Source organism: Zasmidium cellare (genome assembly GCF_010093935.1).
Source record: "Zasmidium cellare ATCC 36951 unplaced genomic scaffold M409scaffold_1, whole genome shotgun sequence".
Taxonomy (NCBI): domain Eukaryota; kingdom Fungi; phylum Ascomycota; class Dothideomycetes; order Mycosphaerellales; family Mycosphaerellaceae; genus Zasmidium; species Zasmidium cellare.
Genome location: NW_022986945.1, coordinates 711014 through 725540, shown reverse-complemented (window position 1 = coordinate 725540; position 14527 = coordinate 711014). Strand labels below are relative to the sequence as shown.

Here is a 14527-nt window from a genome sequence, read left to right as displayed (position 1 = left end):
TGACTGAGCAAACTCGCTGCTTTTCCCAAGACCCACCCGACTGCACACAGCCTCGTGTTGAAACACGCATCGTTCTCAGAAGCTTTAGCCAAGGTTTTGCCGCACTATCTTGGAGAATGTGAGCAAGAAGAGTCTGATTGTGGATCTGTCGCAGTACGGGTCAAATAACATCAAGATCGTTCCAAAGCTTATGAGTGTTGCGGGCGTATCTCCACACAAGACGTACACTATCCCTTGCGATAGTCCTTCCAGTAAGAAGGAAATGATTTCAACACGCATAACTTCGTGTCATTTGGCTAAGGAAGATTAGCAGAGGACAAGCCGCCACTATCACAGCCTTGCGATGTCATGATTTCCTATGCGTTACTCTGTCTCTGCCATACCGTCGCACTTGATATACTACGAATTATGCAGAGGAAAATTCCTGATGCAGCATCGTATCTCTCGTTTGACTCTGTTCATTTAAAGTTTTCCATCCTTTCACAGATGACTTCTTTTGGCAATGCTCTTCTCAGCCAGACAACGCTGAACGCTGCATGACCTCATCAGTTGCTGCGTGTGGTCAACTAACACCGGAGTCCAGTGCCTTGGCCTACCTATACATGCTTTACCTTCCACAGCTAATAGCCTTTTCCGGATCTGCAGGGTACGAAACATGTTACCGCTTTCTCCGTGCTGACGGAATGGCCGCCGATGTTGCCAGTTACTATGACTCTATCGGGGACGATCGATCTTCAGCAATGCACAAGATTGGTATGCGGCTGACTACTGCAGTCAGAGGCGCGTCTTCATCCGCTTTGGTCGCTGTTCTTTGTTAGAACTCTCTGCTTTCTGGCTTGGACAGCCTTCGAACACCGTTCATCGATTAGAACACTGTCTAGCTCGAAATGAAACAAGGAGAACAGGACAGCATGGTCAAGACTGCCCCCAGGCGAACCATCATCATTGGAGCAGGTCTCAGCGGCTTAGCAGCAGCCTTTCGCCTTACACAACTCGGCCACAATGTGACGGTTTTTGAGCGAAGAAGTGGCCTGTCGACGACCGGTGGTACCATCATGGTCCGCAGCAACGTATCAAAGATTGTCAAAGCATGGGGCTTGGGACCAGACATCGAGGCCATCTCGGACGTTTCCTCGTCCGGCATATACCGACGAGCAGAGGATGGCGAGGTTCTCCATGAGCGGGTGCCTGCGAAGTACACGGAGCATCCGGATTGGGGTACATTTCGTGATAAGCTGTTGAAGGTCTTCTATGAGAATGCTATCACGAATCACGCGGAAGTGAGGTTTGGAATATCGGTCTCGAGGGTCTGGGAAGATGAATACAAATCGTTTGTGCTGCTCGACTCAGGGGAGACAATGGAGGCCGATCTTGTGCTAGCTACAGATGGTGGACTGTCACGCATTCGGCAATGTGTTCTGGGAGAAGATTTGCAGGTTCAGATAAGAGTGGCACCAATGACATTCCATCAGGTAACAGTCAGCAGAAAAGAGCTACTGGAGCATCCTTTCACAAAGCACTTGACGGAGAACTCCAATTTGACCGTTTGGTTCCGGCAAGGGAGCTATGCTGTTGGGCGATACAGCCCCAAGCTTGATCGGTTTGGTGGTATCTTCGCGGTGCCAGCGGACGAAGAAGAGAATCCAAAGCTGTGGGAAGAGGTATGTTCGAACCTTCGGCGTGGAGAAGATATGCTAATCGTGACGAAGTCGGGAAATATAGAGCATGTCCGAGAAGTCTTCTCCAACTACGAGGAACCTATCCGGCAGATTTTAAGCACCGCCAGGTCTTGTGATAGGTGGCGACTGGTGAGATACGACTTGAACCGGACTTGACAGCGGAAACTGACCAAGCTCATTTGCAAGACCGAAATGCCAGATCTACCAACTTGGTCCAGTACACACGGACGCCTCGTACTACTAGGAGATTCAGCACATGCAATGTTGCCTGACGCAGCTCAAGTGAGATAAGCTCGGCCACAACTCACCAGTGACTAGTGCTGATGATTACGAAGGGGTTCTCACAGACAATCGAAGACATCGAAGTCCTTACTCTTCTCTTGGAGCAATACAGCGATCTCAAGTATGTCAGCGAGATTTGGGAAGAAGTCCGCCTACCGAGAGTGGCAAGAATCAAGGAGTTCGCTCTGGTCAATCATCAGAACTATCAACTTGGCGGAGCGCAGATGGTCAAGCAGAATGCGAAGAAGGCAGCCTCAAACACAAACAAGGCTGCAGAAGATCAGCCAGCTGCGGTGGTTCCCGATCGGAATGCCGAGTTCAACAGCCCGGCATTCAATGCTTGGGTATATGCTTACGATGCTGGTGAGGAGATTGCTCAAGTTATTGCGGGACAGTGAATCATGGCATTAATCGTGTTAGAGACTACGATGTGCGGGATCTTTAGCTGCAATCGAGACTGGCGTGCAACGTTCAATCATTACTCCACAGTACATAATACTTGGAAATGAGTTGCTACTTGCAAGATTGTAGTACAGACCGCTTGAGTTGCTCAACAACGGTGGTGAAAGATGCGTAGAGCCACATCCAAGGCAGAGTAAGGCCGTTGAACGCCACGCACCTAACAAACAGCATAGCAATGGGCTATAAGTTGAACGTATTTGGATTCTGCAGCTCTTCATAATCTGCCCAATTGTGCATCGATCGATTCGATCCAACCACAAACATCTGACCCTCCTGAGCTTCACTGACGAATTTTGCACAGTGACTCCCGGATATTGCAAAGAGATCAGCAACAATCAAGCAGCAAACTCCCCTCAACAGACTTCCAATTGTCCACTCAGCCTTGTACGAGTACTAGAAAGTGCGAGCAGTGCGAGCATGAGCACCACGAAGAAAGCGACTGCGTCCGGAAAGGTCACAGCAGCGGCAAACCTCTCCAGCTCGCACACACGATGTGATCTCCTCAGAAATGATATCTCGGACCTAGAGGACCTCATGGCGGATCGCACAGAGCAGATGCAGACTTGTCAGTGGATATGCGAGGACCTTCAGGGCGACCATGAACGCCTCGCGCGTGCGCGTCATTGTGCAAAGAGCAGACTCTACGTCGCATGGAGTCCGAGGCCACCATGCAGCGGAGTGCTCACGAAGACTCTACATCAAGCGGGCAATGCGGCGACAACGATTCGGGTAATCCCGATGTGCTCGATTTGCTTGCCAAGCCAGTCGTGAGTTTAGCTGAGGAGCGAGCTCGAGAGGAATTGCTGGCGAAGTATGGCGGCTGCGGGACGACACGGTAGAATCCTGAGTAGTTGAACTCGGGGCCAGTTTTTTTCCGAAAGTACGAATTTCAAGCTACGTTGAAATACGAATACCGTACAGGACGGCTTCCACCTGTCAGGGGCTTTTTTGTAGCCATTGAATATGAAAGTCAACTCTTCCTCAACGATATAACTACAGACGTGGTAGGACAGCCCCTAGAAGTCCGCAGCCACAAGCTTGAAGATCTCATCGTCTGCAGCCTCTGCAGCGCCAAATTAGCAGATTTCTCGACTGCATAATCTCGAAGCTTGCCTTTCTCAGCCATGCGTTTATTGAAAGCAGCCCTTTCTTCGGGTTGTCTACAGCAGAGCTCTGTGCCTAGGAAACAGCACGGCCCAAGGCCTTCAGCGGCCACAATGCCTGGCTCATTCGTTAGCACATATGTGTAATCATTCCTCAATGCTGAATGTCTCGAACCATTCTCGGCGGCTGGCAAAGCAGATCCAAGCAAGAAGAAGCTCGCAATGGTCAGAAGGCGTGTAAACTGCATGATGGCGTGTGACGGAGTTGTATGTTGGGTGTTCTTGGGTCGACTGGTTGTGACTTTGCACCGGCCACTGTTGTTCATCCACTGTTCATTTATAAGTTCTCTCTCATAGTTTCGGCCAGCGATGGTGGTAGGTCTAGAACACAGGCGCTCGGTGTCTGTGTACTCCGACATCCGCCTTCACTTCTGTTGGATACCCAAACAAAATAGCACCCAAAGCACTGTATCCTGCCAAGACGATTACCGCAGCCAATGGCGTCGATTGAATGGAGGCCGTAAGTGAAGAAGGTTTGAAGGAGTGTTGAACACGCTGACTGCGAAGCTGTCCATGAAAAAGTCTCGAGGTACACCGGCTTGCCCTATAGGTGCACTAGATGCTGTACCAAGTCTTCGCGGCGTTGAGGACGTTCAGTTGACGGACGGCATTTGCCAAGTCCGAGGTGTCTTGTTCAATCATACTGATTGCGGTCTCGGTACATTATCGAACTCCGGAGTTTTCAAATCTCGCCGAGTCAGGTCAATGCAGATCTGAAAGCCATCAGAATCGGAGACGTAGACGTCTGCTTTCGAAGAGAATCGCAACGTTGCTGTCGCGATTCCAAGGCAGACAGCTCTGACTTGGACAAACATTATCAGACATCCCGATAGATCGGTATCAGTTGTGATACTCCACATTTCAGCAAAAGACAGTACGAAAGCAGTGGACGTGTTAAGACGAAGTCAGACGAGAGGGAAGAAAAGGAGGAGGTGAGGTCCTAAGTGGACCCGCTTTTTGTAGCCCGTGCATATTTCCACCACGTCACCTCCTCACATCATCTGCCTCCTATCGAACACCGACCATCTCGCCTTCGACTTACCGCCCAAAATCTAATGTATCTTAAGCAGACTTTCAGGACACGCATGTGAAATGCCGTGGAAAAATTAACCAATCTTCACAACAGACCCTCCAAACAACCGCCCGCTTTGCCGATGTTTCACAATGCAATCTATCTGCAGGAAACCGCAGAACGAGCCAAAAACTGATGTCGCCCAGAACCATTGCCATCTGCATAAATCAACTCCTCAAATCTCCGCCAGATGAGGCTCAAACGACCAGGTAAAATGTATATGTACGTTACTCTTCCTCTCAAGCATGGTCTTCTGCCGATTTTGCTTCACCTCCACCCCTTTCGTCGCTCGTTTCCTTCCAGCAGGAGTAGATCTCCGCGTCCATTCGTTTTTCCACCATGTTCGCTTCTGCAGCACTTCTCGCCCTGGCTGGCACTGCGGCGGCGGGATCCATTCTCTGGGATGGCCGCTTGAACGATTACGAGACGGCTGCATTTCTGGATGACTGGTCCTGGTCGAATCAAGTCGGTCCATACCAATACTACATTCATGGCAGCGGCGTCACCAGCGAATATGTGGACCTTGCCGAAAACTACAAAAACCCAGCCGATTCCGGATCGAATCAAGGCATTCAGATCAGTACCGACAAGACATCGTCCTGGAACGGACAGACGATGCTCAGGACCGAGCTCATACCACAGACTACTGCTGCCATCAACAAGGGCAAAGTCTACTACCACTTCTCGGTACAACACAACCGAACGAACCCACCGACTCCCACCGAACAGCATCAGGTATGTTTCTTCGAGAGCCACTTCACCGAGCTGAAATTCGGGGCATCCGGCGGCTCGAGCAATCTCTTGCAATGGTATGCCAATAGCCAACCCCACTGGAATGTCAATTTCGAGGCTGGCGTCTGGCACAATGTGGCATACGGCATCGACTTCGACGCCCAGACTGTTGAGTTCTATCACTCGACCGGAGCCGAGGACCTCACTTTGACAGCTGGACCAATATCAGCGGCTACATCTTCCAATGGAGCCGATTGGCACCTCGGGGTCCTTCGATTGCCTTCATCGACCGGTACGAGCGAAGCGGCGAGGGAGGACTGGCACTTTTCAGGCGTGTACATTGAGAGTGGCGACATCACAAAATCGATCGCAGGTACTGGTGGAAGCGGTGCTTCGGTATCTGCTGTTGCTGCGAAGGCTGCAGTCACCACAACAACTGTGGAAACAGCCACACCCGCTCAGACGACCTTCACGGCTCCTACAACCTTGCTGACTCAAGTCAAAGCACAACAGAGTCTTGCGAAAGTGTACACAAGCCAGCCACAATCTGAGACTACAACCAGCTGTAAAGAGGAAGAGGCCACCACTCAGATTGCACTCAACCTTGCCCCGACTTTCAGTCCGACTGGAAGTATTTCGTTGACGCATACCGCTCCAACGACGTTGAGCACGTGGTACGCTGAGACAGCCATTGCTTCAACGCTTTTTGACACTTCATCTTCCCAAGCTATGGCTTCGAACCCTGCACTGGTTTTCACTGCGACAGATGCCAACGCTGAGCCAGTGGCTACGGATTGCTAGCTTGTACATATTTGAGAGACGACCGTCCAACATCGTTTTGAACACGCGTTGCGAAATATTGCCATAACTACTTCTCTCTATCCACGCCTTGCTTGAGAAAAGTCACTTCCTTCCCCGTGTGACTTTGCGATCGATTTCTCCTTTATCATTACTTAGATGGGATTCAGCCTTCACTTCAGGGCCAACGTCTTTCATATGAAACATCTCAGCGAGGAAAGAGCAACTGCGTCGAAGAGCAATGTGACCTGCTGACCTCCTTCGAGCGCCTTATCTCTTCTATTATCACACATCCCGTCGCGATTGCAAAAACAACCTCTGTCAACTCCTTTACCTCATTCACCATCGGCAGCCACTGTCACTACTTGAAGAAGACCCAAAACGACCACTCCGATTCATGTTCGTCCGGAGAGAACATCAATCACCGGCCTTTCACAGACAAGTGCATCGGAGGCCCATCATGAACATCTTCCACCTCCTCGCCATTTTCATGGCCCTGCTTCTTTCTGAGACTGCTGCTCAAGGTACTTATAATCAGACGCATTTCGAACCGCGCTGACCAAACCTTTCCCCGCCAAGCCGTAAACGCCAAAACGATGCATTCTATGCTCACCCCAACCAACTTAAGTGTCATCTTCTACACTCTGCCAGACTACCGCATCTTCGCGGGACGAGGACTTTTCAGTGCAAACATCGAGAATGAGAAGCCTCGTAAGAGTTTAGCTGGAACCCAAGTGCCCATCCCATCAAACTGACGCTGAAACCTCCAAGACCACATCAACAACCTGATCGACCCAACCTATATCCAATCCATCGAAGTCATGCCTGGACTTGAGCACTGCTTCTTCTTCTTGTGAGTCGCCGTCGTGCAGTCATCGTCAGTACTTAACAGACACTAAACTTGGACAGTGACGAGGACTGCAAGAATCAAGTCGACTCGATGTCGTGGCCAGGCAGGCCCAATCTGAACTGGACGAGTCTCACCAACTCGTCGATGTTCTATTGCAACTTCACTTCTGACAATACGAACAAGCCGGCAAACAAGATCCAGGACGGACGACGTCGCGGGAAGATTGTAGAGCCCCTGGTGAGGAGCACACCTTTTGATTTGTGAGGGATTTTGGATACCACAACAGCGGCACATGGGAGAAGCGACCAACACACAGCGAGTACAAGCGTGAACGTGGACATCTATACTCATAGAACCGGCTCGGTTAGGAACTAAATTGGCTCGATTTCGACTGAATTGATTGGGTCAGCAGAGGGTGCGGAGGGTTGACATGCGGCCTTCTGGGCATCTTTGAAGACATGAATGAGCGTTACATGGTACGTTTTCAGGGTGCTTTATGGTTTGATGAGCTATGTAGTGACACTCTACTCACCATTCGATGCTTTGACCTGCCCGCAATGATGTCCTCCTCAAGATGCGGGATCAGAATTCTTGGTTGCTGTTACTGATTTATTCACGATATGGTTGATTAGGGAAAGTGTTTACACATCCGACGGAACAAAAGAGCACGTTTACGACCTGAGCCTCCTGTAACAATCCAGCAGGAATCGACGCTCCGTCGCAGCGACGAATAGAGCAAAGGCACCACCAATCGCTCCAACTCGAACAAGCTCCCCGAGCAAGCCATACTTCGCCAAGAGTCCGCTCGTCTGCGAAAGCAGGCCCGGCACCACGACAGCAGCCCCAGTGGCGTACATGTTCGGCATCAAATCCGCAAGCTTAAAGTCCTGCATCGCAGCAAGTCAGCAATCACACATTTGTTTAATGGGAGGCTATACTCACCACACCCCTCTCCCCAAACCACCTCCTCACAAACCACCCATTGAACGCAATCCTTAGCCCCATATTGACGCAGTTGGCCCACACCAGACCCTTCGCCCCCAAACTCAACACCCTCAGGAACACATACGCGCTCCCCGCGAAACCCGCCGAGAAAGCTCCCATCCAGATGCTCTGCCAGTACAGATCCTTCTCAGAGGCGGTTGCGGCGACGAAAGCTTCACTCACGCCGTTGATGGCGAGGAGTGGGATGCAGTAGCAGTAGGTGCCGAGAACTTCACCGGCGCCAGAGGATGACCAACGAGAGCCTGCCACGAGTTGTAGAAGCAGCGGTGCGGCTGTTGGGCCGAGGGCGAAGGCTAGGAGGGAGACGATGGTGTAGACGTGGAGGATGTCGCGCAAGATCGTAGCGGCTTGTGTGATGTTTGCGGGTGGCTGTTTCGCTTGACTCTTCTCACTTCCTGTGGCAGGTCCATTTGATTGTCCATCCTGTTCGGCGGCTGGAGCGCAGAGTTGCGCGAACAGGTTTCGAGAGCTGTCTTCTATCGGCCGGAAGACCATTCTGGCGATGAGACCGCCGTAGTTCGCCGAGAGAGCGTACATGCCCTGATCCTCGAGTGAGGCGAGAGTAGTGCTCACAATGACATCGCCTTGTGTGAGCACATACTTGATTCCAGACTGGATGTAAAGTGAGACGCTCAAATTGAGCAAAGACTTTGACAAACGAGAGTAAAGTAGATCATTTCTCTCTTCCTCAGAGCTGCAAACGAATATCAGAAAAAGTATAGCTTACAGTTTTGAGGCGTACCCACCTCGGCCGGATCTTGCTCAATACCAGCGAGAACTTGTCTGTCGTCGCAACAGGTGCCACGTGCCAGAGGTAGACCACAGTCAAAGTAGAGCAGTACGCCAGCTCGCCCACAGCAAACGGCAGGACACCCAGTTCGACGCTCTGGTACTGGCTCCAAAACACCAGAGCAGCAGTGGAGAATGTCTTGACCACAACAGCGCTTGCCTCAGCTGCCGCACGAGTCTTGTACAGCATCTTCTGCTGCACCGCTACGAATGCTGGCTCGCTGACCAGCTCGATAATCGCAGCCAGCTCGCATATTCTCAACGCTTCGACAAAGTAGGGTACATCGGGATAGCTGGTACTCAAGTACCATTGTGCCAAAACCAGAACGATCGGAATGCCTCCAGCGATGACCAGGTAGGACAGGTTGACGGCCGACTGGATGCCGCTTTTTGGCTGTCGTTGGCATGCTACTCGTAGACTCTCCCGGGCGAAGTGATGAGCAGATATAATGAATAATTCCAGCTGTACTGCGGCTCCCAGAAGTGTTGGAGAGAGAAACCGGAGGAGGACTTGGTTCAAGGCGAAGGTGAGTGCCCGAGAGGATATCTGCAGGAGGATCAAGAAACCAGCTCCTCGCGCAGAGGAAGACACAGCGGAGGACGACATGTTGTATGTATTGTGGTTGAAAGAAGAGGCAACGTTGGACTTTGAAGTCCTAAGGGGTCTGAGGGGCTTCCCCGGCGGAGGACTTGGCATCAATGACGAAGCCGAGGCGACCCCAAACAGTCACAGGTCGTGAGCTCTCGTCTTGTCCACTTCGGCATATACCAGTAATGTCCCTATAACTTGATCTTCCTGCCCCCGTGGCAACTGCTTCTACCATCTACCAACATGCTCGAATTCCGCACGTCGGGCTTCAACCCGTACAGCGTCAAATACTCGCCCTTCTTTGACAGCCGCCTCGCCGTGAGCGCCGGCGCCAACTTCGGCCTCGTGGGCAATGGCCGCTTATACGTTCTCAACCTGACCCCGAACGGCATCGCCTGCGAGAAGTTCTTCGAGACGCAGGACTGCCTCTTCGACCTGACGTGGTCCGAGCAGCACGAGAACCAGCTCCTAACCGCCGGCGGCGACGGCAGCATCAAGCTCTTCGATATCGGCGTGGGCGAGTTCCCTGTGGCGGGATGGCAAGAGCATCAGCGGGAGGTGTTTGCGGTGCATTGGAATTTGCTGGAGAAGCAGACGTTCCTGTCGAGTAGCTGGGATGGCACGGTGAAGATCTGGACGCCGGAGAGGAAAGAGAGTCTTATGACGCTGCCAGTACATTCGTGCGTGTACTCGGCGCAGTACAGTCCACATCACCCGCAGATTGTTACGTGTGTGTCGCGGGACTCACATCTGAGGGTGTTTGATTTGAGGAGTAAGCCGAGCTCGCAGTACCATCTGCAGTTTGCGATTCCCATTCATGGACCGCCGAAGATGGCTCTGCCGCAGGTGAATAGGAGTGTGGGACCGACGGAGTGTCTGACGCATGACTGGAACAAATATAGGGACTCGGTGTTGGCAACTGGCGGGGTGGACGGAGTGGTGAAGACATTCGATCTGCGAATGCCTTCTGGGCCGGTCAATCTACTACCAGGTCATGACTACGCCGTGCGGAAGCTCAGCTGGAGCCCGCACCTCAGCGATGTGCTTCTGAGTGCGAGCTACGATATGACATGCAGAGTCTGGACAGACGGCAGCAACGTCGACAAAGGCGGAAACGGTGGTGGTCTGGGAAGAGAACTGGGGAGGATGGACAGACACACAGAGTTTGCTATGGGCGTGGACTGGTGCCTCTTCGGCGCAGAAGGCTGGTGCTCGACATGCGCCTGGGACGAAAGAGTACTTGTCTGGGACGTGAGAGAATATATGAGACCAGGACCATGATGACGCTTGAACGCTACTTGACATTACGACACGATACTATGATCTGAAGAAAGGGTTCTTTGGTTTCGAAGGCGCCCGTTGCAGCCAACTCGGCTTCTCTGTACGCGGCCATAGTGCCTCGCTGCCCTCCTTGACCGAACCGTCTGGTGTCTCGAATTCGAAGCGAGAGTGGTAGGACATCTTGCTGCTGTGCTTCGACATCCAAGAATCGGCGCCTGCGCTTGCAAGACTGTTTCGGACTGCGTCTGGTTGGCCATACGTATGCTGGTGGGCCTGCCGTCTCTTCTTGCGACGGTTGAGACCGAACAGAAGGATGCCGAGTATTATCATGAGAGCTCCAACACCAAGACCAACGCCAAGGCCTATACCGAGTCGCGCTCTCTCGGAAATTCCTGAATGTGAATAGCTGGATGGAACAGAACTTGTTGCCACCGCCGCTGCTGGTGTTGGCGCGACGGTCGATGGCGTAGCCGAGGATGAGGAGCATGAAGTTCGCGCAGTTGGATCTGAGACTCGGAAGATTGCACTATCCGCCGTGCACCTGTCACAGGTATTTGGCAAATCGCCCTTCTGCAACCGCAAGAACGACCTCTGCATGGACTCATCTCCTTCGGACGCTGTCGCATTCCACATAAAGGACGTCACATTCTGCGTGAAGTTCGCTGCTCAAGATCAGTCACCACCCAAATAAGAATCGAGGCACAATCTACGTACCGGCAAGGACATCCAAAGCGAAAGACCCTTCCTCATTTGGCCCCTGCCACAGCTCCAATGTGGTATACTCATACGGCGTCGTCCAGCTGACGTTGACCAGCTGGCCGGCATCGTATCTCACCGGATCCGAACCATTGAGTCCGGCGACTGGCGAGTTGAAAGCGAGCGACGTGAGATTGGCCTCTAGCACAGCCAGTGCAGCCATTCTTGAAAGCGAGCGACAAGACACACGAACGAATGACAGTGGTACCACAACAGGCGCAAAGCGGCGAGCGAAAGCACGAGGTGAGGTTGGTGTGCGTCGTCGCTTATTCTACTTCAGCGACGGCCGCGGCCTAGCAGCACTTGACTGCGAAAGAATCGTCTGCACGAGATGCGTTCCCGCATCGGAACTATTGCGAATCCATTATGCGCATGCGAACTCTGCTGCGAAAGAACGGAGGTGTGGTTGGTTGTTCAGGCAATAGCGTCGTGGAAGCTTGCATGTGAGCCGGCGGCCGCAAAGCTCTAGAGCTGCACGGTAGAGCTGTTGATGAGAAAATAGTAGCTCTCCACTGGAGCTCTTTTGGGTTGTGGATGGATTCGATACGATGGCGGCTTGCCGCTGAGGTCTTGTCATGTGAAGAGACCTGATGCTTCCTCGTCCGTATGACAAGTCATCGTAGAACGATCATCTCAATACGACTCTCATTTACCTCCTCCAATCCCTCGCCACTCATCAATCCAAACACATAGCACTCCCCGATCAACTCATGACACCCGTCCTCGACTTGCCGGATCACGAACGGCACGGTACCACCTAGCAATAGAGCAATCTAATCCCCAGCTCGACTCTTCTTCGGAACCACGCCCATGAAGCCATTCGTCGAGACGAAGCCGACCCTCCAGTTCTTGTCACGGATCGGTCTCTCGGCCTGTCGAGTTTGAGGACCTAGCACAATCCCTTGTAATCGGGTTCTTCGAAATAGACTTTTTAGTATATCAGCTGTAACTGGAGGTGAAGTCGGAGACGACTCGCTAGTCTCGACGATCTGGCTCTCGCCGTTGGCATCTGCGAGCACCCCTGGGATGTGGTCGTGCCAAAAATTCCGGTGCATATCACGACGGGTTCCAAGTAGAAAGTCGATGGGATCTCTCGCGTCGAAGATGTTGAGGTACACATCCACGTAGGTATCGTTTGTCAGGGGGTAGTTGGCGGGCATTCCCGTGAGGAGTTCTGCCTGTCTTTCGAAATCTTCCACCTCGAATGTTTCTGCGATTGTAAGGGCTTTGATGCCAGCGATTCGTAAGAGGGAATGGGGTTCTTGTCCTTCGGGTTGGTTTTCCTCTTCTGATGCGTTGGCACCATTGGGATCAGACAGGAATTTGAATTCGGGTTCTCGGGCAGTGGCTGCGCAGAAGCCACCTAGAAAGCAGAGGACCTGTGTGGCCCATGGTGTGCTCCAGTCTGGAACCATGATGGCAGGTGTAGTTCTTCATCGCGCGCCTGCACGTAGGACAGCGCCCTCAATGAGCGAGACCACGGATTCGGTTCCAAGGAGCCCAGTGAAGGTGAACGGAACAAATATTGGGATACCTGCATGTACAATTCGTGGACGGGGACCGTGTAGTCGACTGAGATGCTTTGTCCTTCAATCGGGAGGAGAAGGCCTAGTATCCCGAATACTTTGTCGTGGGGATCTTTGGCCCGTAGACTGCGGACATCGACCAGCAAGCTCTCTAGTAGCAACTCATCCGCTCGCATTTTGGCACTGAGAGGGTGGCCGCCCGGGTCGCCGCGGAGGTGCTTGAGGTTGTAATCGCGGACCATTGCCACGGCCAGGCGCTTCCTTCCCATGTCGCGTACAGCTTTGTGGCCATTGTTGAGAGGCGACAGAGGTAATGAGAGCTCAACGAAAGCCTGCACTGCAGTGTCCAGTGTGTCCCAGTCCATTTCCTCGTCGGCGTACCTTAGGACCACATTACGAGCGAGGGCCAGTTCTTGGTACACCCACGTACGGATGAACCACTCCTTCCCCAACAGGCCGTCTCTCAGCGCCCGATGCTCTTGCTGGTCTAGGAAAAGCGCATTATCTTTCACCAGTCTCCAAACATGGAATCCATATATCTGCCATTCCTCAGCCTGGTCTCGACAAGAGAGCGCCGTTCGCCATGCTGCCTCATCGTTGTATAGCGACGCCAGCTTTCGAGCAACCCTGAACGCACTGCGTGCCTTGTAACTGTCTTCGGTGCTCAGCCAAACAACTACTTTCTCTGCATACGAGTAGATCCTTCTCATCTGCTTCACCTGCTCGGCCCGCTCTTCGTGGTCTTTTTGATGCACACGCCGTCCACCCACAGCGACCGAGTATCCCGAGTATCTCGCAAAGCCAATAACATCTCCTTGAGGTTCTCGGTTATGGCGATCTCTGTCTCGAACTGTTCCTGGTACATCTCGAAAAGCCGCTCCTCGCTGTCCATTTCCCCTTGAACGTTCACGATCTTGTTGCACTTGAGAACGTGATTCCGCTCAGTACTTCCCCATACATACGAGACAGCCTCGTACGAAAAGGGGTGAAAGGTTTTGTTACCAGCAGCTATAGTGTCTATTGCCGTGGAATCGAGTGTACATACCCGGACGGAGCATTTCAACTCATCACCTCGAGCGCCAGGGTGAAGTTCCAGCACACGGATTTGACCCGTTTCCAGCTTGTGGATCGGTGGGTCAGTGAATGTACCTGGGTCGACCGCGTTTACCAGGTACTTCCCCAAACGCCAGTCCGAAGGCGAAATGGACAGAGACCAAGGACTTCGATTTGCCGCGGGAGAACTTGCCATGGTCACTGGCTTGCGAGTCGAAGTGGAAATGGGCGCAGAGAAGGACTCGGTCAGTATTAAGAGACATCATGGGCTGGAAGAGGTCCAGAAGGCACAGATAGTGACAATTCGTTGGCGCTACACAACATGATGGCGAGCGTTCGTCTGTCATTTCGTCGCTTCTGCTGATAGCCAAGCGCAGATAGAGATTGTCGATAATAGAACACGGTCGTTCATGGTAACTCCACCGTCTACAATGTACTGCACCAGATCTTGTGAGTGCCTGTCATTTGGGATCAACAAGATAGTCCGTCC

At 52.4% G+C, this 14527-nt stretch overlaps 7 protein-coding genes across 7 annotated transcripts; 4 read left to right on the top strand and 3 right to left on the bottom strand.

Annotated features, from left to right (window-relative positions):
• Nucleotides 1-911: 911 nt before the first annotated feature.
• On the top strand, nt 912-2359 carry M409DRAFT_61977 (uncharacterized protein; the record flags this gene model as incomplete). Its single annotated transcript, XM_033814962.1, has 5 exons — nt 912-1661; nt 1710-1808; nt 1866-1961; nt 2015-2149; nt 2198-2359. 5 exons carry the CDS (start codon nt 912-914, stop codon nt 2357-2359), a joined length of 1242 nt encoding a protein of 413 aa, XP_033674549.1.
• Nucleotides 2360-4997: 2638 nt separating this feature from the next.
• Nucleotides 4998-6191, top strand: M409DRAFT_15937 (glycoside hydrolase family 131 protein; the record flags this gene model as incomplete). The annotated part of the gene is made up of 1 exon (XM_033803416.1): nt 4998-6191. The coding sequence occupies one exon, from the start codon at nt 4998-5000 to the stop codon at nt 6189-6191; it is 1194 nt and encodes a 397-aa protein (XP_033674548.1).
• A 457-nt stretch (nt 6192-6648) lies between these two features.
• On the top strand, nt 6649-7302 carry M409DRAFT_15936 (uncharacterized protein; the record flags this gene model as incomplete). Its single annotated transcript, XM_033803415.1, has 4 exons — nt 6649-6712; nt 6768-6899; nt 6960-7041; nt 7098-7302. The coding sequence occupies 4 exons, from the start codon at nt 6649-6651 to the stop codon at nt 7300-7302; spliced, it is 483 nt and encodes a 160-aa protein (XP_033674547.1).
• Nucleotides 7303-7709: 407 nt separating this feature from the next.
• Nucleotides 7710-9439, bottom strand: M409DRAFT_15935 (uncharacterized protein; the record flags this gene model as incomplete). Its single annotated transcript, XM_033803414.1, has 3 exons — nt 7710-7925; nt 7981-8737; nt 8790-9439. 3 exons carry the CDS (start codon nt 9437-9439, stop codon nt 7710-7712), a joined length of 1623 nt encoding a protein of 540 aa, XP_033674546.1.
• A 225-nt stretch (nt 9440-9664) lies between these two features.
• On the top strand, nt 9665-10702 carry M409DRAFT_15934 (uncharacterized protein; the record flags this gene model as incomplete). The annotated part of the gene is made up of 1 exon (XM_033803413.1): nt 9665-10702. The coding sequence occupies one exon, from the start codon at nt 9665-9667 to the stop codon at nt 10700-10702; it is 1038 nt and encodes a 345-aa protein (XP_033674545.1).
• Nucleotides 10703-10738: 36 nt separating this feature from the next.
• On the bottom strand, nt 10739-11621 carry M409DRAFT_15933 (uncharacterized protein; the record flags this gene model as incomplete). Its single annotated transcript, XM_033803412.1, has 2 exons — nt 10739-11364; nt 11417-11621. The coding sequence occupies 2 exons, from the start codon at nt 11619-11621 to the stop codon at nt 10739-10741; spliced, it is 831 nt and encodes a 276-aa protein (XP_033674544.1).
• A 610-nt stretch (nt 11622-12231) lies between these two features.
• Nucleotides 12232-14233, bottom strand: M409DRAFT_15932 (uncharacterized protein; the record flags this gene model as incomplete). The annotated part of the gene is made up of 3 exons (XM_033803411.1): nt 12232-12837; nt 12993-13635; nt 13704-14233. 3 exons carry the CDS (start codon nt 14231-14233, stop codon nt 12232-12234), a joined length of 1779 nt encoding a protein of 592 aa, XP_033674543.1.
• Between the last annotated feature and the right edge of the window lie 294 nt (nt 14234-14527).